Source organism: Dipodomys spectabilis, unplaced genomic scaffold (assembly GCF_019054845.1).
Source record: "Dipodomys spectabilis isolate Male_0828 unplaced genomic scaffold, ASM1905484v1 ptg000061l, whole genome shotgun sequence".
NCBI classification, from domain to species: Eukaryota; Metazoa; Chordata; class Mammalia; order Rodentia; family Heteromyidae; genus Dipodomys; species Dipodomys spectabilis.
The window spans coordinates 4,261,711-4,285,071 of NW_024870738.1; the positions used below are offsets into that span (position 1 = coordinate 4,261,711).

General features: G+C 39.9%; 1 protein-coding gene across 3 annotated transcripts in view; it reads right to left on the minus strand.

Moving 5' to 3' along the window:
* Positions 1-23,361, minus strand: part of Asb9 (ankyrin repeat and SOCS box containing 9) — a 51,198-nt gene that overhangs the window by 16,556 nt on the left and 11,281 nt on the right. For 2 of the 3 annotated variants that reach the window (XM_042680503.1, XM_042680502.1), the window contains 5 exons: positions 21,471-21,578; positions 19,791-19,941; positions 17,937-18,071; positions 16,310-16,501; positions 11,255-11,486 (listed from right to left, as the gene is read on the minus strand). In XM_042680503.1, coding sequence (XP_042536437.1) covers positions 11,362-11,486; positions 16,310-16,501; positions 17,937-18,071; positions 19,791-19,941; positions 21,471-21,578 — 711 coding nt within the window. In that variant the 3' untranslated portion in view covers positions 11,255-11,361. Of the gene's footprint in view, positions 1-11,254; positions 11,487-16,309; positions 16,502-17,936; positions 18,072-19,790; positions 19,942-21,470; positions 21,579-23,361 lie in introns of those variants that run through there. The other variant, XM_042680504.1, reaches the window with a different exon arrangement.

The following is a 23,361-nucleotide window of genomic DNA, read 5'->3' on the forward strand; positions in this document are numbered from 1 at the left end:
CTCACTAGTTTGTGAGTTGTTCTTTCCATGGCTAGTAAACTAATTCAGAAAAGCCCACTATTCCGTGGCTTTCTCCATAAAGAGGGCCCTTTGCCCACTATGACAGAAACAAAGCTATTTGTTTTCATCATTTCCTCCAGCACAGTGCAGCTGAGAATCTCAAGTGAGAGTAAAATGTTCCTCCCTTCTAAAGTACTTCTCTCCAGTTCTGCCCTAGAATGAAAATCACATGAGACCAAAATTCACAGCCCAAGGTAAATGATCGGTCAGCCTCATTTAACAACCAATTTGCCATCTCCACCACTGGTGAGTATCCATTGTAGAACATCTGCCTTCAATCCACAGATTATTGGACTAAAGACAGAAAGTGCTTATTCATTAATCAGAAAGAAAGGTGGTCATTATTGGCCAGCCAATGAAAAGAGTACATTTATAGGCCCAGAATCTCAGACCTCAGGGAACCCACTTTTGCTTTTTCCTTTACTTTTCTATTGAATCCCCAAACAGTATAGTGCATTTTCACTAAATCCAGTAACATCAAGCTAGTATATCAGAGGCTATTAATGAATCAAAGAGAAACCTGATGTTTCCGTATCTATAGATGGTGCAGGAGTTGTTTTTGTTTTTTTGTTTTTTTCATTTCCAGCAGTTAGTTCCAGAGCAAAACCAGGACACACATTTGAAATACATTTCTACAAACACTACAGTTAATGTTGATTTTGGAAAACACAGGAAGGAAAGGGTCCAAGATAATAATCTAGTTAATAAAAAAAGAATTTTTCCAAGAAACCACTTTCATCTCAGATTTTCATTCTTCACTTTGTCTTGGAGAATTTCTAAATGATCCTTGGGTAGAAAATAACTCCAGTGACCCCTTACTATTCGAGTGTGAGTGTTTTCTGTTAAAGCTTGACCAGTACATCTATTATAGACTATACCTATTGACTGTTTCAAAGAGTAAAGACTAATTTACATTTGTGCCACTCTCTCCATTCTCTCTTATGAGGAAAAGCATAAAGGACTACTGGCCATGGAAAGAAATTTGAAATCAAGGAACAGAAAAGCAATTAGACCCACTTATAACCAAAAACCTAGTACTCACACTCTTTGTAATCAATTGCTTATAAGGACTAGAATGTACTCAAGCTAAAGGGTCTTGTGGAAGAGGAATCTGTATAGATTCCATGTTCCAGAAACATAGAAATAAAGAAGAAACGTTCAAGAAACCTAGAGACAACTGAATCTTTACTCTGATTTACCACCTCCAACTTGAGTGAATTGCCCATTTTCAGAATCACTTGACTCAGATTTTCTGGAGAAAGAATTTAGTGACTACTGGTAGACCTACAGATTCACTGGCCGGGGAATGTTGTTCATATTGGTCTCATCTCATTGGATAGCAGTTAAAGCTATGTAGGACAATTTCCCATTTTCAAAACTAACATGGAACAATGTAAGACAGGAAAGGAAATTGGCCGTAGGAGACAGATTCCCTAGCATCTTCACTTTGTAACCAACCACAGAGCAGTGCCAGAAACAGTAGTTTGTGTTTTTTTTTAATCAAGGATGATTTAGATTTTTAAGTTATGGAATTGATCTGTTTAATATGAAATATATAAATATATATCCATGTACAAAGCTAAAAGTCAGCTATTCCATCATTCTGTGAAAAAAATATCAAAACAGTTTCAAAAATGGTTGCTCTACTGACATAGAGTAGACCCAGATGGAAAGGAACACAGCATATGATGTTTGTGTTGCAATAAAATGATTGCAGTATTAATTATGCTTACTTCTCACCGTGAGGTTAATGGTTTTGCTTTTCATTGCTAATTCTAGATCAGAGGTCAGAAAACCTTTTTTTCTGTAAAAGACTAGATAATAAATAATTTAGGTTTTTCAAGCCCTGTAGTCTCTCCCACTACTTACCTCTGCTGAAGTACCCAAGCAGATATAGGCAACAGGCAAATGAATAGATGCAGTTGTGTTTTATTAACAAAAATGAAAGCAAGGATTACTAACCATTGTTTACCCACCTCTGTTTTAGATCATTTCTTCTCTGCTTTCCTCAAACATTTACCTTCTTTAAATACATACCATCAGAAGATGCAACTTATCACCCCGTTTGTTGTGGCCTTCAAGAAATATCTGACTCTTTAACCCAGATCTCCACCTTTAGCTTCATCTCTTGTGCTCACCATTGTTTTTGGAAACTTTTACACTCGTGGAGAACACAATTTCCCTTGCATCCTAGTCTCCGAAGTCCTTTCAAGTCTTAACTTTCAGTGATCTTTTCCCTCTGCCCCCACTTAATCTACTCACTTTCTCCTAGATGCTGGCATTTCCAGTGACAACCACCTCTAAAATCTTGATTTCACACTTGTCACTATCAATCCTTCTTCCTTTCATTCTTTCGTTTTAGTGCTTCAGAGTCCAATAGTTCTTTGACTCACCGAGGCCATGGGACTTCCCACGTATTATCCACTACTTTCATTTTTATTGTCCACCTTCCTTGCCCTCTCTGATCTCTCTTTCTCCAGTTTAGACACCAATCAAACACTTGTATACTTCCTTCACTCCACCCTCTCACTTTCTCAGTTCTCCACCTCTGCCATAGCTGTATTCAAGCACTGAGTGTGGCTGGGGAAAAATGTGACCACAATTCCCATGTGGACCCTCAGAATACTTAAGAATCTTCCCATATTTTCTAATAAAGTTAATTTTTCCACTCTTGGAGACAACTACATCTTTTCTTTTCTTTTTTTTGGGTCCGGTCATGGGCCTGAACTCTGGGCCTGGGTGCTGTACCTCAGCTCTTCAGCTCAAGGCTAGCGCTCTACCACTTGAGCCACAGTGCCACTTCCCGCTTTTTTCTTTTTGCTTATGTGGTGCTAAGGAATCGAACCCAGGGCCTCGTGCATGCAAGGCAAGCACTCTACCACTGAGCCACCTTCCCAGCCCCTTTACATCTATTCTATCTTTGATTAACTCCCCCCCATACACACACCAATCACCACCCCATACTTACTCTTATTTGAAATTATGCTTCCTAGGTCTCAGTAACATGTGTGTTACACATGGAAAGCTGCGGTTCTCTAAAGGCTGAGTGCTCTCCTTCTTAGGTTGATTTTCCGAAAATCACTGAGGGGATTGTGTTAGTTTTTTCTCCAAGCGAAAAGGAAGTGAGCATAAACTTGAGGAGATATTGATTCTCCCAGACTGAAAGGGGACTTGGGCTTGGGATGAGTCTCAGAAGATGATTATATCTTCTTCTCACAAACCTTGGAAAGGTGTCATAAGATTAGGAGGAAATAGCTATAGAGGAAATAGCATCTCTCTGGGTCTCAGACATGAAGGCTCCCGATCTCAGTCCAAACATTTTAGGATCTAAAGCTGACTGAGTTTCTCCTGAGTCCATGGCACTGGATGAGCTTGACAACAAACATATCAGTAGCCAAAGGGCCCTTCTTGAATGTTATGAGCAATATAAGTCCCTTGAGATCACTGATTAAACCCTTCAGAGGCTCTGTATGGTGACTAACGTTGACTATCCAGCCATACTGAGGGTGTTCAGGATCAATTAATTCATTTCAGAAAATTAAAACCATACATTCTTTATACCGTATATTAAGAAGGAAAAGGTAAACCCATGACACCTGACTCTGCACGATGTAACTCAGAGGGATAAATTTCTGCTGGTGATTCTCTGCAGCACATTCTTTTTTAAGTGAAATGCCCAACATGTGAATTGAATGAAAAGTAGGGTGATACTGAGTGAGGATTTCTTCTGCTATTCAAGGTGCGCAGACTCTGATTGCAGCAATTCCTTGCCACTTATTGCAGCTTCACTGCTGGCTGCCATCACCTTCTCTCTTGAACTGGATGAATGAAGTCTATAGACAAAGGATGAGTGCAGAGAACCTTATTCGAAAGATAATTGTCTATATTAAAAGTGGCTGTTCCTCTGCCCCTCATAGCTGAGGCTAGGGAGTTTTATACTCGAGTTCTGCTCTACTTGGGTGCTCCCATGCAAATGAGGGATAGGATAGCCAACCAATCAGAGCAGACCACTGATGTCATAGACTGGATGTGGCTCCCCCCCCCCCCCCATTGTAATTAAGTGTTTGGAAGGTAATTTTATACTGGTCAGATCCTGTGACACTTTAATTGGTTGTTAAGTCCCAATCTGTTCAGTTCTGCAAATTCCTTTCCTCCCCTGCTTACCACAAGGAAGACTATATAAACTTGAGCAACTCGAAGAAACTGAGGAGGCCGAGGCCGGATGTTTTATTTCCTGTTAAATGATTTCTTTTGAAACAATTTTGTTTCTTTTGTTGTCTGATCTCAGCTGGCCAGGCTAAAATAGTCTCAGGAGCCCTGGAACCTAAGTACTCTACCCTTCCTTCCAATACTTATGGGTATGGCCTAATATTTGTCATGTAAATATTTAGGTTTCCAACTATGATATAACTGAAGTGTTTTCTTTGACCCATGAAACTTAAACACTTAGAATATCACGTTTATATTCAATACAGACCTGACTTCATGAAGTCGAATGACTTCACTCCACTTAAAAAAAAGGAAAGAATTTAAAAACCCAAGGTTTTCAAAAGGGCATACATAGAAAGATAGAGAATTTCATATCAGCAGGAGTGAGCAAAGAGGCCGTGGGTGGAGAGGAAAGTGAGCAGAAATCAGCTTTACTTACTTTGGCTCACATTGGATTTTGCAAAGTAAAGGGTAGAAAATCAATCTTGTCAAATCAGTGCGAATTTATACACTTGAAGGAGTCTAAAGGTCTTAGAGAGTATATTACACAGTAGAACATTCTTGTCCCCTATTACATTGTAGAGGTTCTAGAGAGAAGGTTGCATTCTTCTGTACTGAGAAAACACTGACAAGAATGTTGCCATGTTCCTCATCATGAGGAGCCCAAGGTAGAAGCCAGATGCAAGACAGACTTCCTCAGTCAGCCCAAATACGTTGAAGGATAAGCCGGAAACAAGACAAAGGAAGCTCTGTGTGATAGCTCCTGACTCACCAGAACAAGTTTCCAGATAGTACTGTACAAAAGGCCTCCTTATCTTGCCTCTGAATGTGGCTGCATTGGGCATTTGGGGACTAGGCCATCCGATAAGACTGGCTCCTCAGATCACAATCCATGCCACAAAAATAAGACCTAATCATTCCCAGGGATTCACAAAGGAAACAAGAATATGGAAGGTTGAACCTTGAACAGAAGGAAGGCCTGGCCCGCTCTGATTTTCACTCCCCTTGGTGTGGAAGAAAGCTCACAAGTCCTGAGAGAAGGTCGGGAGATATAATGGACTCTGTCCTTTGTCCTGGGGATGCTGATCAATAGCTAGGGCAGGAGGTGGACTTGTTGCAAACATAGTTGAATTTTGTAAACATGCTACTCAGCTTCCCTTTTGGCTTCCATAAACTTTAGTGATGCTTGTAAAACATCTGCTAATTGCAACTGCCCTACTTAGATGTGCAGAAGAATCACCATGAAGGCCAGCATGAAAGAGAAGAGCACTTGATGACATGCCTTAACCTCTTAGGCAGGCATGTCAGTGACCTTATTCTTCTTGAGAGCCCCAAAAGAAACTGAGTCAAGGCTAAGAAGTCCACTTCCTGACTCCACATGGACCTTCACTATTTAGTGCCAAACTTAATGATTTAGGCTTCACATTTTAATAAAATGGAGCCAGGACCAGTGACTCAAGCCTGTAATCCTAGTTACTCAGGCTGAAATTTGAAAGACCACAATTCAAGGTCATTCTAGGCAAAAACATTCTATAGATTCTTTCTCCAAAATAACCAGCAAAAAACAGGGCTGAAGGTGTGACTTAAGTGGTAAAGCACCTGCTTACCAAGCATGAACTTCTGAGTTCAATCCCTAGTTCTGTCATGTGGCTCCTGAAAGAAGCTATAAGACCTTAAGGACATTACTTGACTTCTCTGTGCCTCAGTTTCCCTAGCTGCAAAATGGATATAAGCATTTATATCTTAATGTATTACATCTATTATGTGGGCTGATGAGTGTGAAATTCCTGGAACCATGTATACCATAAAGTCATAAAGTATTAAATAGATGTTTTATAAAAATTAAAAATAATTGTTATGTTATTATATACTGAACATCAGATAAAGCAACATCAAATGGATGGCTATTGGCATTAACAGGTATAGCAAGAGGAATTATAAGATACCCTCAAGATTTTAGGGCTCATAGATAGATAGATAGATAGACAGATAGACAGGCAAACAGATAGATAGAGATATGGCAATTATTCAGTCAAACATTAATCTAGGCTGGGTGCCGGTGGCTCACCCGTCATCCTAGCTACTCAGGAGGCTGAGATCTGAGGATCACTGTTCAAAGGCAGCCCTGGCAGGAAAGTCAGTGAGACTCTTATCTCAAATAAACCACTAGAAAACCAGAAGTGGCGCTGTGGCTCAAGTGGTAGAGCATTTGCCTTGAGCTGAAAAACTGAGGGACAGCGCCCAAGCCCAGAGTTCAAGCCCCATCACCGACAAAAAAAAAAAAAAAAACCCACCATTCATCTAGGTACTTCTTTGAAAGGACTTTGCAGAGGTAATAATGAAAGTCCCAAATCACAATATTATCCAGTAGGCTTGAACTAATCAGGCAAGCTTCATAGAAGTCCAGATTGGAGATGCATTCTACCTGGCCTGATGGGAAGTTAACATTCATGCTGGGGCTTTCCTATGCAAGATACAATCTGAAAAGAAATGGTGATTTCTAGATGCTGAAGAAGCCCCTGGCTGACAACCAGGAAGAGAAAAGAGACCCCAGTCCAACAAGTTCAAGGCTGGTTTCTGTCAACAGCCAGTGAGCTTGGGGAAGACCCACAAGCACTAGCTAAACACATTGCCCAAGCCAGGTGCCTCTGGCTCATGCTTGTAAATCCTAGCTGCTCAGGAGACTGAGATCAAAAGATTGTGGTTCAGTAATCACTACCTTACTTATGTAAATGTAACCCCTCTGTACATCACCTTGACAATAAAATTTTTTAAAAAATTCTACATAATCACTGCAGAAATTATAAAAAATGAAACAGGTTGTAAAAAGAGAGATTGTGGTTCAAAGCCAGCCCAGGCAGACAACTCTGAGAGACTCCTATCTCCAATTAACTGGCAAAAATCCTGAAGTGGAAATGTGGCTCAAGTGGTGAAAAAAAAATGAGACCCTGAACAGAGAATCATTCACCTCATATCTAAAATTTTGACCTACTTTTGTTGGTCAGACAGACTTGTAATATAATCTGTATTGTTTCAAGCCACTAAATTTGTGATCATGATACGTAGCAATAGAAATTACAGGAAAGAAATGCAAAAAAAAATTAAAACATAGCTGGGAATGTGGCTCAGTGATAGAGTGCTTGCCTAGCCTGCATGAAGCCCTGGGTTCCATTCCTCAATACCACATACACAATAAAAAGCCAGAAGTGGCACTGTGGCTTAAGTGGTAGAGTACTAGCTTTGAACAAAACAACAACAACAGCAAAAAAGCTCAGGGACAGCACCCAGGCCCTGAGTTCAAGCCCCAGGACCAGAAAAAAAATTTAAACGTATACAATTAGTATGTTACAAGACAATATGTCCAAATCCACGGCAGCTACAGGGAAAGATTTTTGTCACTGACAAAGTCAGTCCAAAGTATTCACCCATCAAGAAACAAAATTAAACAATCCCCCCCCCAAAAAAAATAATCAGTTGACTGGTAATGACAAACTTGGACTTAAGGGAAGGTATTGCTTTGTGACTTATCAGCCTGGCTGAAAGGACAAGGCTAACTTCCTTATCCCAAGAGGCAACAGGCTTGGTGTTTCCCAGCCTAGCTTGAGTGATTAGAGATAAAGATTGGGTAACGTCCAGGCTTAACCTTGACACAAGTTTCAAGTGTCCCAACAGGACCTTTGACTTGCAGACTTGCCAAGTCTCCCTAGAGAATTAGGCAGACGATTTTAGGACCTGGCCTGGCAACCTAAAATCTAGTATTGATTAGAAGAGAAGGGAGAGCCTGTAATGGTTAAGAGCACCGGCTTCTGCATTAAAGTCTGATTTTATCCTCTTCCAAGTTGACATTTTTGCAAGTTCCTTACCTGCAACCGCGTCTGTGAAATGGGGATAAGAGTTATGAGGATGCCTATAAATCACTAATGCATTATGAAACCTAGCTTTTAGCCAGGCCTCTGCAATGGCAGTTATTACTGTTTTGAATGCTGACTGGGATCTTCTACTGAAACCCTAATGCTGGGCTTTTTTTTTTTTTTTTATCACATTGAATGCCCAATACTGTGGGCATTCAATAGAATAGAGAGCTGAGTATATCTTGGTCCCTTATTTCTGAACCCTGAATATCTACTTAATGACTGACCATTCCAGCTAAGAACAGTGGCTATAAGGCCATGTCCGTCAGCCCATTACAAACTCAAAGTAAAGCAGTCACGCTTCCCTGGCCCCATTCATCCCCATGCTTTCTTTTTTCCTTGTCATGTGAATTGTGCTAGTGATATACACCAACTGGCTAGAGTTTCATTAAATAAAACCAAGGACAATGTAGTAAAATGACCAGATGAAGTGAGTCTATTCAAAGCAGTAAGTTTCTGATCTAAAAACAGATGAAACGATCACTATTTTTTAGAGATAGTTTCATGAGGCTAAGTTTATGTCCATCATTCATTAAGCTGGGAGGAGGGTCATTGAACCAGCTTTGATGGCAGAATAATAAAGCAATCAAAGACATATACCATTTATAATCACATCTATACTCAACAGACTAAATAGATTCTTCTTTCTGAGCCTTGCTAAGTGAGGTAATTTAAAATTATATCAAATTGCATCCAAGGAAGTGGTGCTACTATTTTTCTCATTTGTGAGGGTGACTGTCTATTCTATGGATTTGCAAATTGGCTAATTGCCTGGAATATTTAAGAAGAAAACTGCTGTTCCAGTAATTCTGTTACGGTTTTGGATTAAAATCAATGGATTTGGCTGAGTGGATTTAACTAGCATAAGCAAGTATCTGTCATATTTTATATGAGAAACCTGCTTATTTTTTAACTCACATTTTGAAAAGGAAAGCTACAGCAAAATGTCTACAATTCCTTACATTCGGCAAGATATTCCTTCACTAGTATGTAAGATCCAGGAAGTGAAGTGTCTTTGCAACCCTGGTGCCTAGAATAGTGTCTGGCAAAGACACAGGCACTTAATACTTACCAGGTGACGTCTAAATAAATGAACTCAATGACTTAATGAAATGAATTAGCAAGTGGCTAGATACTGATGTTATTTACTAAATTCTGAATAGTCAATGTAAACATGAATACATTGTCAAAAATAGGCAAGAAACCATATATATATATATATATATATATATATATATATATATATATATATATATATAAATGTTAGCTACTCAGGAGCCTGAGGATCACGGTTCCTTACCCTGGTAAGGAAGAGCCCATGAGACTTTTCTCCAATTAACCACAGAAAGTTACAAGTAGAGCTATGGCTCAAGTGGTGGAGCACTAGCCTTAGCAAAAAGAACTCAGGGACAGCGCCCAGACCCTGAGTTCAAGCTCCAATATCAGCACAAAAGAATGAGGAGGAGGAAGAGGAAGAGGAGGATGGGGGGGGGGAGGAGGAGGGGGAGGGGAGGTTCCATGGTCACATTTCATTGCAATTACTAGATCTGCTGGAATAGGAGGATCGCCAGTGTTAAGTAGAATCTATCTCCACAAAGTGTTCATTCGTGAATGGAAATTTCCAGGCTCTTTTTATAAATCATTTTATGATGGCTCATTTGTGAGAAGCAACTCTTGTCTCGGTGAGTATGTGGCAACAGTGCCATCTTCTGGGAGAACTGGTCAGACATTTTAGAATAACATTCTGGAGTCTGGGTTATTTTCCTATAATGAATTAAATATTGAATCATAGAAAATATTATATTGGAAATATCTTTAGGAATCATCTAGGCCATAATGTCATCTGATAGGTCATGATTTTCCTTACATAGTCAACTATGTTTTCTGGACCTTAAAGTCATCTCTCAGAGATTATTCATACTCCTAACTATAAATACTAAACCATATCACAGGTTTCCTATAAATCTGAAACTGAGAAGCAGTTAAACTTCATGTTCTGAGTACCTAAAGAATTCTTTGTAAATAGCAGTTGTTATAATGATCTGTCTCTAGTTATGTGTGGTTATCAAATACTCTAGAAGTGTGGCTAATCACAGGAACTGGCTATTTTATCACATTGTAATTAACTCAAAATTATAGCACATGTAGGTAGTGTAAGGTTTCTTGACCTAAACATTATTTATATTTTGAGCTAGATACCTGTTAGATACCAATAGCATACTCTCTTTTTCTTATTTACTTAATTTATTTTTGCTGGTCAAGGGCTTGAACTCAGGGCCTGGGCACTGTCCCTGAGCCTCTTTGTCCTCAAGACCACTGCTCTACCACATGAGTCACCACTCCACTTCTGGCTTCTTGTGGCTACTTGGAAGGAAGTCTCATGGATTCTTCCTGCCCAGACTGGCTTTGAACTGTGATCCTGAGATCTCAGCCTCCTGACTAGCTAAGATTATAGGCATGAGCCACCAAGGCCCAGCTTCTCCCTTTTAATGGTCAAAAACATAACCTGAGGAGGAAAGGGCAAAAATTACCCACACTCCAGAACCACTGGTCTAGTGACTAATGTATTTTAGCCAATTTTTTAAATATTCTTTTGATTCAGACAAAGTACTTGCCTCTATACTCTACAAAGGAAGTAGTTTTGTCATAAAACCAATAAATATTAGGAAAATACATGTGATCACAAAATGTCTTTCTTCTTTATTCTGCCTCCATGTCGTAGAGATGAAGCCAGGATAGTAATATTAGAAAATTCTGCTCAGCCAAAACTCTCCAGTGTAACAGCAGAAAACCTTTATGGCATCTGGTTTCTCTATCATTGATGTGGGTAACTAAACATATTGATCACACTAGGTCTCAGTGTATTCTCTGGAAAAGGTAGCAAATAGCACCTACCTAGCAGGTTTGCCATCAGGGCTAAATTAAATGATACGCAAAGTGTTCCTTGCTTAGTGCTTGTTCAATATGTAGTAGATGTTCAATAGTTGTTATTTTAAACATTCTCTGCCCAAGCAGAAAATGCTTTGTAACCCACAATACTGAGTATCACTGTGTTTCCATTACAAATGCAAATCCATTAAAACAAACTAGCCAAGTTGGTTTAAGTCTAGTTTTATTTTAAGTTCTGGACACAGATTTTAGTACTGATGTCCAGAAATTTGCAAAGCATTTCTTGACGCGATTAAGCGTGCAAGAGGTACTCTTTCAGCTCTTCAGGGAGGAAGAGAGCACCTATCTTGTAATGCTGATGGCTACGAAAGCATTTCCGAATTCGCAGTCGGCACAGTTGCATTAAAGAAGGAGGCCCTGGAGAAAGACCATAAGACAAGTAAGTCATGCACTCACATCAGTGATGGAAGACTCTCTTTTTTTAAGCATACAGGATACAACATTGTTATAAGGAAATATGTTTAAGAGGGTTTCTAGTGGGTTTTTTCCATCTTCTTTCCTGATATCTAAGTGAAGTAAGCTCACTGGATTTTAATTTAGAACAAAATGAAAGACATTTAAGACTTAGCCTTACTAACAGAGGATTAAGGAAAAACTAACTTGGGAATTGCACAGCTACACAAAACTTCTTATAATGAAAAATATCTGCTTAATGATTTTCTCCTCTTTTATCTTAAAAACTACGGTCATATTTCTAGAGGTAAGCATGTTTCTTTTGCCTTCTTAGGAATTTTAAGATGTTTAAAGACAGTAAGTCCTCAGTGAATCAAAAGTGTATGCCATCAAGTCATATCTGCTTTTACATATTATGTTCAGAGCTTCGGCTCATGGGTGAAAGGTGAACCAGTCTAAACTTTCCCATAGGGAACACCCAAAAGTTTTACACTTTAGGATGATGGTTGTCACCAAAGGGAAGGTAGAGGTTAGAGGGGAAAATAAGAGAAAAGATTTTTCTCTCCGGAGTACTTTGGACACTTAAGTATTTGGGGATATCAGAACTTAGGGGGAGCTGTTACTGACATCTCATGGGTAGAGGGCCAGGTTATGACTCTCCAGTGTACAATAAAGTCTCAAGTGGCCCAAACTCTCAATAATGCTAAGATCGAGAAACCCCATTATAGGGTAAAAAGATAGCCAGTGCTTTTTCCCCCTTACTTCCACCCCTTGTATCAAATTATAATGGAGATTCTCTTTTAGTTTTTAGGTAGGGGTGTGTGTGTGTGTGTGTGTGTGTGTGTGTGTGTGTGTGTGTGTGTGCGTGCGTGCGTGCGTGCGTGTGTGTGTGTGTGTTTTAAGAACACTATAAGCCAGGTGCCAGTACCAGTGCCTCACACTTGTAATCCTAGCTACTCAGGTAGCTGAGATCTGAGGATATAGGCTCAAAGCCAAGCCCAGGCCAGAAGAAGAGGTATTGCTCAAGTGGTAGAAGGCAAGTCTTGAACAAAAACCACTACGTAAGAGGAGGAGGCCCTGAGTTCCAGCCACAGACACAGACACAAAAAGAATACCTTAACTCGGTGGCCCATAATCTAGGCTGCAATTCAGAATTGTTGAGTCCTACCCTAGCAATATCTCTTTGCTCATTGTTGGCTCAGCTTGTGTATATATATTTTGTTAAATGCACAGGCCCCATATCGTTCTGTGGAGTGGGAGAATACAATCAAGCAGATACTGTGACCTCTGTTCTCCACAAGCATCACCACAAGCCACAAGGAGTTACGTATCTCTTGGGTAAAAGAGAAATGACCATCTGTCTCCATCTCTAGCAGCACTTTCAGAAGGGCTTTATTGGAATTTAGGACACCTTTCAAATTCTGCCCAATATGCTCAAGGCATACTAAAGCACTACCAGAAAGTGCACTATGTGGAAACAATGTTACCTAACCTTACTGAGGAATTGTGAAAGATGTGACTAATGCTATGTCATGGGCGACTGTAGGAGGTACTGATAAAGCATTTTGAAGAACAAGACTTCCCAGCAAGCCCTATAGTGCAGAAAAGTAAGGTGTCAGTTTAAGCTCACTGTAACTATTGATGCCAAGTGAATAGCTGCTGGTGGCTATGAGAAAGAGTAGTGTGTAACAAGTACATCTCTAAATGCATGTGAACCCACAGCTGAACAGCCACAGTAGCTTTGCAGCCACTTGCTGGCACCTGCAAGCATGAGGTTACTCTACTCTATAATAAGATTGGTAATTATATTTGTATGCATTGATCTATTCCTATGGATCTTGATTTCTTTTTTCTCCCAATGTAACATTCATGATGCTTCAAGGCCAAAAGTACTTTCAGTGGGGAGAGGCTCTGCTGGGTAAAGCTGGCCAGAAAGGGATTTTTAGCTTTCATTGTGTGCCATGAGCAAATACAAGTTTCATTGGTTCTTAAAGATGGGCGAATATTCTGGAAATCTTTCCTTTTTCCCCTCTAGAGAAGGGCAAACATCTTTCCAAATGATCATGTAAAGCCTAATGTAGAACATGGTTGCATTTTTACCTAACAATATCGAGTCACCACACCACTGAAAGAGGAAAATAATCTCATTGAGTCACTTCCTTGGGCACAAAGAAACAATTGGGCTAGATTGGGAAGGACACCCAGAGCCAGGAACCACTGCACTGTAAATGCAGGTCTGACTTCCTGTGCTTGCTTGGGACCATTTCCGGTGGGCTTCCAGCCTGCTGAGAAACTCACTCAGATCCCCAAAGTGACTAACAGTGGTACAGCAAGCAGCAATTTTCTCCTGAGGCAAATCACTCTTTTTCTTTTCGTTCCTTTTGTTTTCTTGTCAGTGGTAGGAAATCAACTCCAAGACCTCACTCATATTAAGCATGCACACTCTATTGGTGAATTATACGCCCTGAGCCCTAAATTATACTTTATAAACCAGTAGGATCCTTGGCCACACCATCACTATGCAAAATGTCATGTAAAGGAATTAAAAGTAACCTGGGTTTCTAGAAATAGCTCTGGGAAATGAAGTGGAAAGTAAAAAAGCCAGTGAAGGCAATTTGAAAATCTATGAGACTATGAAAGGGGGGGGGGGTATATACATCCTATGTTATGACTTTAGGAGGTCTTAAGACACATTTGCCTTGCAGATAACTTTCCCCAATAAAACGTATTTTAAAAATTGTGTTTTACAAATGTGTTGGTATAAAAAAATAAAATCCAGGGGTTGGGAAGGTGGCTCAGTGGTAGAGCGCTTGCCTTGCAAGCATGAGGCCCTGGGTTCGATTCCTCAGCACCACATAAGCAAAAAGAAAAAAAAAAGCCAGAAGTGGCGCTGTGGCTCAAGTGGTAGAGCGCTAACCTTGAGCTGAAGAGCTGAGGGACAGCGCCCAGGCCCAGAGTTCAGGCCCCACGACTGGACCCCCCCCAAAAAAATAAATAAATAAAATAAAATCCAGGGTGAGTTTTAGTCATTTTCTTGTTCCTTTTGATTTTAAAAGAAATTAAGACATTTCTATGGGCCCTGAAACAGAAGAAATGAGACCTTTAGGCAGACAGACAGACAGATAGCATTTTGGGGTTGTGTGCTGGAACGGTGGTTTGATCTCAGCGCCTCACGCTTTCACTTGGCTGGCTTGTTCATGGCTGGCACTTTACCACCTAAGCCAGGCTTCAGCCTGGTTACTGGAGATAGATGCTCATGATTTTTCTGCCTAGAGCTAGCTCCAAACCATGATCCTCTGTTGTCAGTCTCTTGAGTAGCTAAGATTGCAGCCATGAACTGCCTATAAAATACCTTATTATTTTTTGCAAAAAAAAAAAAAAGAAATCAAACAAATGTCAATATAATTGTCCAGTGGTCATACCACTGTTTCTCATGAAGAGATCTCTCCAATGGACTATTCCTTTTGCTAGCCCTGCTGGCACTGCTTGAGAGGTTCAAGTCACCACAAGTACCCTGAAGCAGGAGAAGGAGGAAGAATTATTTGTCCTAGTTTACAGTTCTGCCCATAGCCAATTCTGTATCTCAATATATGGAGAGAGAATAAGCAGATAGGATGAAATCAGACTTCTGAAAGGGAGACCTGCTTCAAAGTCCCACCACCCTATCACAGTCAATGCTCTAGAAAGCCAGCATTTACTAACATGGCTGCTGAAACATGTACAGACAATTAATATTGCAATCAAGTCTCTCCACCAACCAAGGAGTTTTTGCACCCTCAATCCCAGCCCACATTCCAGAAAACTACCCTCTCTTTCATGCACATGGCTCAACCACAATGTTTAGTTTCTTGGGTCAAGGATATCCATTCTAATTTAAGGAGTATGTGCTTTCACTGATTGGTGAGAATCCCTACAATCTGATTGTTTTTTGTCAGTCATGGGGCTTGAACTCTGGGCCTGGACGCTGTCCCTCAGCTCTTCAGCTCCAGGCTAGCACTCTACCACTTGAGCCACAGCACCACTTCTGGTTTTCTGGCGGTTTACTGGAGATAAGAATCTCATGGACTTTCCTACCTTTGCTGGCTTTGAACCACGATCTTCAGATCTCAGCCTCCTGAGTAGCTAGGATTACAACATAAGCCACCCGGCACCCAGCTACTTAACTGAATTTTAACCACAGAAGTGTGTAGTAATTTAGCTCATCCATAGAACAACAAGACAGCCTTGAATACTGGACAGCAGCAAAATACTTTTGCTGCGTTATTCTCAAAAGTACTTCAGAAACATTAATTTTGTGTGTGTCAGTACTGGGCACTGTCCCTTAGCTTTCGAGGCTGGCACTTTACTACAGCTCCACTTCCAGCTTTTTGCTGGCTAACTGGAGATAACAGTCTCACAAACTTTGCTGCCCAGGCTGGCATCCAACCATGAGCCTCAGATCTCAGCCTCTAAAAGTATAATTATAGATGTGAGCCACCAGCAATCCAGCTTAAAATTAAAATTTTAAATAACATTTTAACCTTTAAAAAAAAAACTGGCTTACCCCCATATGAATATTACATCATCCAAACAGTCTGTCTCCAATGTACCAAACAGCAGTAAGGCTCTCTACTTCATGACCAGTACTGTACCATAATAAATATTAAATAGACTCAGCTTCTAAACATCTGGTGGTGGACAGAGAGTGATTTTGTATAGGACTGGAGACTCAATAAGTACTTGCCTCCTACTAGAGTACAAAGTGATGTCTAGACATTAAGGATTAGATTTGGGCAAAAGAGAAGCACCTTCTCGCTCCATGAATATCTGGGTCACAGGACTTTCCGGAGACACTAGATCTACTGGACGTTTGCCATCGATGTCCTTGGCATGCATGTCAGCTCCGAAATCGATAAGCAAACATGCCATCTTGTCATTGGACCCTCTGGCCACAACATGGAGCGGGGAATCCAGTCCTTTGCCGAGGTTGACATTGGCTCCTAAAGTCAGAAGAACAAAATGGGATCAGCGAAGTATTAGAGTCCCACCATCCTTCTCAAAGCCTGAGCGTCAAGCTTCCCTAACAACAGGGATCCATGGTGAGTATGGCAATTCTGTGAAAACAGGAAATAACTAAATAACCGGACTGCCTTGAGTAATATAAGGAAAATGCCATTTAACAATGGGACTGAAAGTACATCAGTATGAGATAATATAGCATAGGGAAGTAAAAAAAATCACCACTGAGAATTAAAAACATTCACATTATATATATATATGTATGTATATTTATATAGTCCTGGCATCATCAAAGCTGCACATTCATTAGTAATAGAGAGTCTAAGTATTAGCCAGTACAGACTGTGAATGTTAAAATGATGAAATCCCAAATACATTAAGAGCAGCTGGAATCAGATCTAGGACTTCAGACTGTGTGATTTGGGCTGTGAAGCATAACCACCTCTTCTACACTGGAATGTCTAATCCCAAGATCACTGGGAAGGTGGCCAAGTTCTTGTCTTCAGATGTAAGGTAGAACTGTGAGGGCCATCCTCATCCCAATTCCACCCCTACACTCTTAGTATGTTGCTACCAAACTCAGAGTTTAGTGTCACTGGGAAACGTGGGGGCCTGTGGCATTGCCTGAGCTACTCTTGCTGCAGCAAAATACGAATGTGTTGACTCCACAAATGTTAACTGAATTGGTCTTATGCTGTTGTTGAGTTTGTGAGGAATGCCAAACATAGAGATTTCCTGGCTAGGGGTTTTAAAATGGCTAAGAACTTCCAGTCTACTTGGTGATAGAAAGTGGCGGGGCGGGGGCGGGGGGGAGAGAAGGAAAAGAGAAGTAGAGAGAATGGGAGAACTAGTAAATTACTGCAAGGCATTAAGAACTCTAAGACGAGTTGGGATAGAGTTTGGATTCTTGACGATTGAACAGGGTTTATATACAGAAAGAGGTGATCAAATGGTATTAAGAAAGGTGCTGGAAATCCTAGGAACATGAAAGGTAATAAGGAAAAGGTAACTATTTAAAACAAGCTAAAAATGGTATATGCTCAATTTCCCTAGTTAAAGAGAACTGGAGAGTCCCAAACAGAAAAACTCCACCCAGATCCAGCAGCTTTGCAAGATTGCAAGATTGCAAGAGACAGAGGCAGAGGAAAGAGAAGAGAAACTAATGATCATTGAGGACTACCCTGGGAAAGTATCATCATCATCATCATCATCATCATCATCATCCTAGTTACAAGTGAGAGAACTAAGCTTCTGTTAAAACAAACAAAAACAAACAAACAACTTCTTAAGAGCACAGTCTGCAAACTCTGATTAGGTCCAACTTCATTGCCCATATTCTTTCCTCCACTACAATACAAAAGTCTTTAAACATACATTTCATTTGTTTTTCTTTCCTTGCTTTGTTTTTTGTCTTACCTGACTGGAGAAGCCTCTTGGCGCAATCCAAATGTTGGTGTTTACAAGCTTGGTAAAGAGGTGTGCCGAGGTGGTTGATGTTATGGTCAATATCACCCCCATAAGTTATCAGCGACTCGATGCATTCTAAGTGCCCTGTAACCAGAAATATGAGGGTCAGGTTACAGCACACATTTCTTTAGCTAGAGAAGCAACATTATCTCCATTTCTTGCATGTTTAAATTTGTCAACAAATTCAAGGATCAAAAATCATTTCCTTGGACTAGGAACTGATTTTAAAGACTGCCCTCAGTGAATGGATTGGCCACAAAATGTGAGCGACAACTGACAACTGTGAAAGGAACTAGACTAGAGACTAGTGTTGAGAAGAGTTATGGAGGCACGGGGATAAATGTTTCCCTGAAGAAAGGGTATAGGCCCCAAAGGACAGGGAAGGAAAGTTAGTTTCACCAAGGTGAGGTCTGGGAGACAGAGGTGACAGCCAATACAGGTAAGGCTTAGAAGAAGATGCTAAATCCAACAAGACCAGTGTCCAGTCCAACTAAACTGGGTGGATGAAAACTCTAGTATTGACCTTGGTCCAGAATGTCATAAATTAAGCATTGCTCTTTTATGATTTCTTATACTAATCCAGTGATAAGTATCCAATATATATGAGTTAGCATGTTAATGGTTAGGGAGATAAATATCACATGGGTTTATCCAGTCAAATGAAAAGCCAGTCTAGATGATGATGATGATGATGTTTTGATGATGATAATGATAATGATGGTGAAGACAATGGAGGTAGTGGTGGTGGTGAGAAAACACCAGAGAAAGTGAACTTTGCAATTTTATTTATTTTCCTCACAGTTAAAATTATCAGGAGATCAGTGGCTTTATAAAAAGAATTTCTTAACCCAGAACTCAATATAACATCTAGAGTTTGCCAAATTGAACATTTGTTTCACTTGGCACACTTGGGTGACCCTCAGAAACTAGCTTTAAGGCCTTAAAAATAGAAGAATGGAGGACAAAAACTGGGAGAGAGCGAGGGACAGGGTGACATTGTCCAAAAAGAAATGTACTCACTACCTATTTTATGTAACTGTAACCCCTCTGTACATTGCCTTTATAATAGCAATAGCTTTTTTTTTTACTTTTTAAATAGGAGGATGCAATCTGTTGTATAAAATAAACTGATTTCTTTTTTGTATATATTTTTATTGTAAAATGCTGTACAGAGGGGTTACAGTTACATGAGTAAGGTAATGAGTACCTTTCCTATTGAGCATTGTTACCTCCTTCTTTGGTTTTTGTTTTGTTTTGTTTTTTTATTGTAAAGATATTGTACAGAGGGGTTACTTACAGTTATATGAGTAAGGTAATGAGTCCATTTCCTATCGAGCATTGTTACCTCCTCCTTTGATTTTCCCCCCACCAACCCTTCCCTCCCATCTCCCCAACTCCTCCCTCCCGCGCCCGACATTGTAAATAAAATAACCTGATTTCTGAGGTCTCATGTTCAACAATACATTCAGAAAATGTATTAGATATTCAAGACAAATAGATGATTGATAGGCGACTATGTGTTAAGCCCCATTCCAGAAATGCAGGGGAATTCTCAAGGTTATTTGTATCAGAATTCCCTGGAGGACTTGTTAAAACAAATACATATTTGTTAGGCCACATCCTCCAAATTACTGACTGAATGAAGGAAGCTGGAGTGGGCCCAGGGGTTGGCATCAGTAGACCCTCTCACGCAAATGTCTTCAGTAGCAGGACCTTGCTTTGAGAACCACTGCTCTCAAAGATGCCTCTTCCTCCCTGTTTCTTGACATTCCATGAAAAACGGAAATGTTCCAACAGATTTACCTCTTTTGGCAGCTTCGTGCATGGGGGATGCCACATCGTTGACAGGGTGCGGGCTAGCCCCATGGCGGAGGAGCAAATCTGCACATTCCCGGCTGCCGTTGACACAAGCGTTATACAGGGGAGTGTGCCAGTCTACGGTGGTACAGTTCACCTGGAGGAAAAACAAAGTTCCAAAATAAAGACAGGCAATGGGTGTCCTGAGTTCAAACTTAAAACTCTTCCACATTTAAGATGGTTCTGTCTTTTCTCTGAACCTTTAGTTCCACAGCTAGAAAATGGGAAGGAAAAAGCATCCCAACTTCTAGAAGATTGTCAAAAATAAAGAAAAAAAAACACTTCGAACGAGGTACAGCATGTTCACTAACAAAAAATGTTAGTGAAGTTTTCTCTAAACCACATCCACCCTGAGATTGTGAACATTGAAAATAACTTAGGATAATTTTCAGAGCTTGAGAACTAATCTCCTGATATTAAACTTTCATCCTCAATCAATCAATCAATCAAGTTTCCTCACAGAAGCCAGAGTAATCTTCTAGAAACTGTGAAAATATAACTTTTTTTAAATTAAAAGCATGACTGTTAATACAAATACACAGTTAACACATGCCCAAAGATCTTGCTCAACTCATTCACTAACAAGCAAATCAATAAGGGAATCAGTAAAATGGTAAAGCCGGCTCAAAAGAGAATTTATGTAGTCAGTGGGTAGACTGCAAGAATATATTTTTAATATAAAACTGGTTAGTGTCCTATAAAACTAAAGCTATGACCTTTGGGCTTATCTTTTCTAATGTGAGAAATCAGACAGAAATTTATGAGTTAACATCTAATCTCACAATATTTAGACTACAGTGGAATAGTAAATAGCAAAGCCAAATGATCATGGACTCGTCTATATTGTTAAATAATTCTGTGGTGACTCAAATGATATTGTAAAATCAACAAGTATAGGACATGAATGTGGCACAAAAGAAGCCCTGGGCACAAACTTCAAGAACATGACCCTTAGATGTGTATTTTAATGTTTTTTTCTTTCATGCATGTGTTTCTAACACATTTATAAGATTATCTCTTTGTTACTTTGTATGTCCCTCCCCCACAGTATAACCCCTGCTTTCACTATATTTGATGTCAGTATAACTTGTGGAGGAGATGGGGAAAAACCAGTTGTTTAAGGATACAGGTGGACCTGTTGCAACAATGAGAAGTACAAGTTGTCATGTCCAAAACGAGCTTTACAACGTTGGTGTGGGGGGGGGGGGGGGAGAATGGGCGGGGGGGGGGGGGGGGGAAGGAGAAGGATTGGGATTAGGAGGGGAGGGGGGAGGCTGGGAAGGGATGTGAAGGGTAAACAAAGGAGGAGGCTGCAATGCTTGGTAAGAAATGTACGCATTATCCTGCCCATGTAACTGTAACTCCTCTGTACAGTATGTTCACAAATAAAATTAAATTAAATTTAAAAAAAAAAAAAAACAAAAAACTTCAAGAACATGCCCACCTTTCAGAGAAGGCCCCAGGAGCCTAGAGCGAGTAGCTTTTTCAAGTTTGCACCCAAGATGCCTCTCTGACTTTACCTTAGCCCTAGCATTGTTTCCATATTTCCCCAACTAGCTAGAAATCTCGTGATGGAGTCACCCCTGGCTCTCTACTAATCGAAAGATTAAGTGAAACTGTATTTACCCGAGCTCCATGACTGAGCAAAAGATTTACACAAGATGAATGGCCTCCAAGACAGGCTTCATGAAGAGGAGACACTTGGTCTGCAGTGATGAGGTTTACAGGCCAACCCTGGCAGAGAGAAATTGTCTGAGTGAGTGAGTGCACAGAAACAGTACCCTAGTATTCGTTTTGTTTTAGTAACATAATCCTTCTTTTTTTTTTATTGTAAAAATACCATACAGAGAGGTTACAATTACATGGGCAAGGTAATGAGTGCATTTCTTATCAAGCATTGTTGCCTCCTCCTTTGCATAATCCTTCTAAGTGTTGGGTTTTTTTTTATTGCCACAGTGCATGAAGGTGTTGATGGTGATGCAACAAAGAAGCAACCATCCTGTGCTGCAAGGGAGAGTGTAACATGGTACAATCACTAAAGCAAACAGCTTAGTAGGATCTAGCTTGGTTGATAATGCATGGCCCTACAACTCAGCAATTTTATTCTTAGTTTTATACATTCAAAAAAGACACTTAATTAAATACTTAAGAAGATTTAGAATAGCATTGATGGTGATCACTCCAACAACCCAAATGTCTACTATCTACAGTCGATTGGAAAATAAGCTGATTTAATCATTCAGTGCATTGTCACACTAAACAACTTATAACTGCAAGCAACTAGAGGATGGTGGTTGCTAAAATAATGAATAGCCGGGCGCCAGTGTAATACTAGCTACTCAGGAGGCTGAGATCTGAGGATTGTGGTTCAAAGCCAGTCCAGGTGGGAAAGTCCGTAAGACTCTTATCTCCAATTAACCACCAGAAACCAAAAGTGGTGCTGTGGCTCAAGCCTTGAGCTCAAAAGCTCAGGGACAGCACCCAGACCCAGAGTTGAAGACCCACAACTGACAAATAATAATAATAATAATAATTATTATTATTATTACTATGAGCACAAGAAGTGAAACATCACTGCCTAAATAAAATATATTAACATAATAAATACAAATAATAAACATAATAAATAATAATTAAAAATAAAACAAATGATCACGTCAGTATAAAATATAAAATTAGACACAACTAATCACTGTTTCAGACTACATACATATACATAAGAAGTAGGACCATGGGAAAAAAAAGTAAGGGAATCAGACCAACGGTGACTTCCATGGACTAGGGAAAAGACTGGGCTCACAGACCAAGGGGAAAGGAGCCATCCATGTGCTGTTTTTCTACTTATTGACCTGGAAGGCAGTCACATGGTCATATGCGTATCATTATTTTGTTAAATTGTACATATCTATTTCTTTTACATTTATCATATTTCTCAATTAAAAACAATGTCAAGTTAGCTGAGCCTAAATTGCTAGCAATTATTAAATTCTAACAAATTAACACATTATTCTTTCTTGAAGGTCAATTTAAAAGGAAAATTTGAAACTACAAGGGAAAAAATACAATACATACACCTTTTAAGAAGCCCAGATGTACTTTAGTATTTTAGGAAATTAAAATGTATTAAATAATAGAATGGAAGTAGAGGAAAAATGAGGGAGGGGATAATAAGTTCAACAAGAAATATACTGCCTACCTTACTTATGTAACTGTAAACCCTATGTACATCACCTTGACAATAAAATTAAATTTTAAATTAAAAAAAGATTTAAAAAAGAATCAAAAAATAAACAAACAACAGCCAAGCATCGGCGGCTCACGCCTGAAATCCTACCTACTCAGGAGGCTGAGATCTGAGGATCATTGTTCAAAGCCAGCCCAGGCAGGAAATCTATGAGACTCTTACCTCTATTTAACCACCAGAAAACAGGAAGAGGCATGTGGCTCAAGTGGTAGAGTGCTTGCCTTGTATAAAGAGATCAGGGACAGCACCCAGGCCCAGAGTTCAGTACCCACG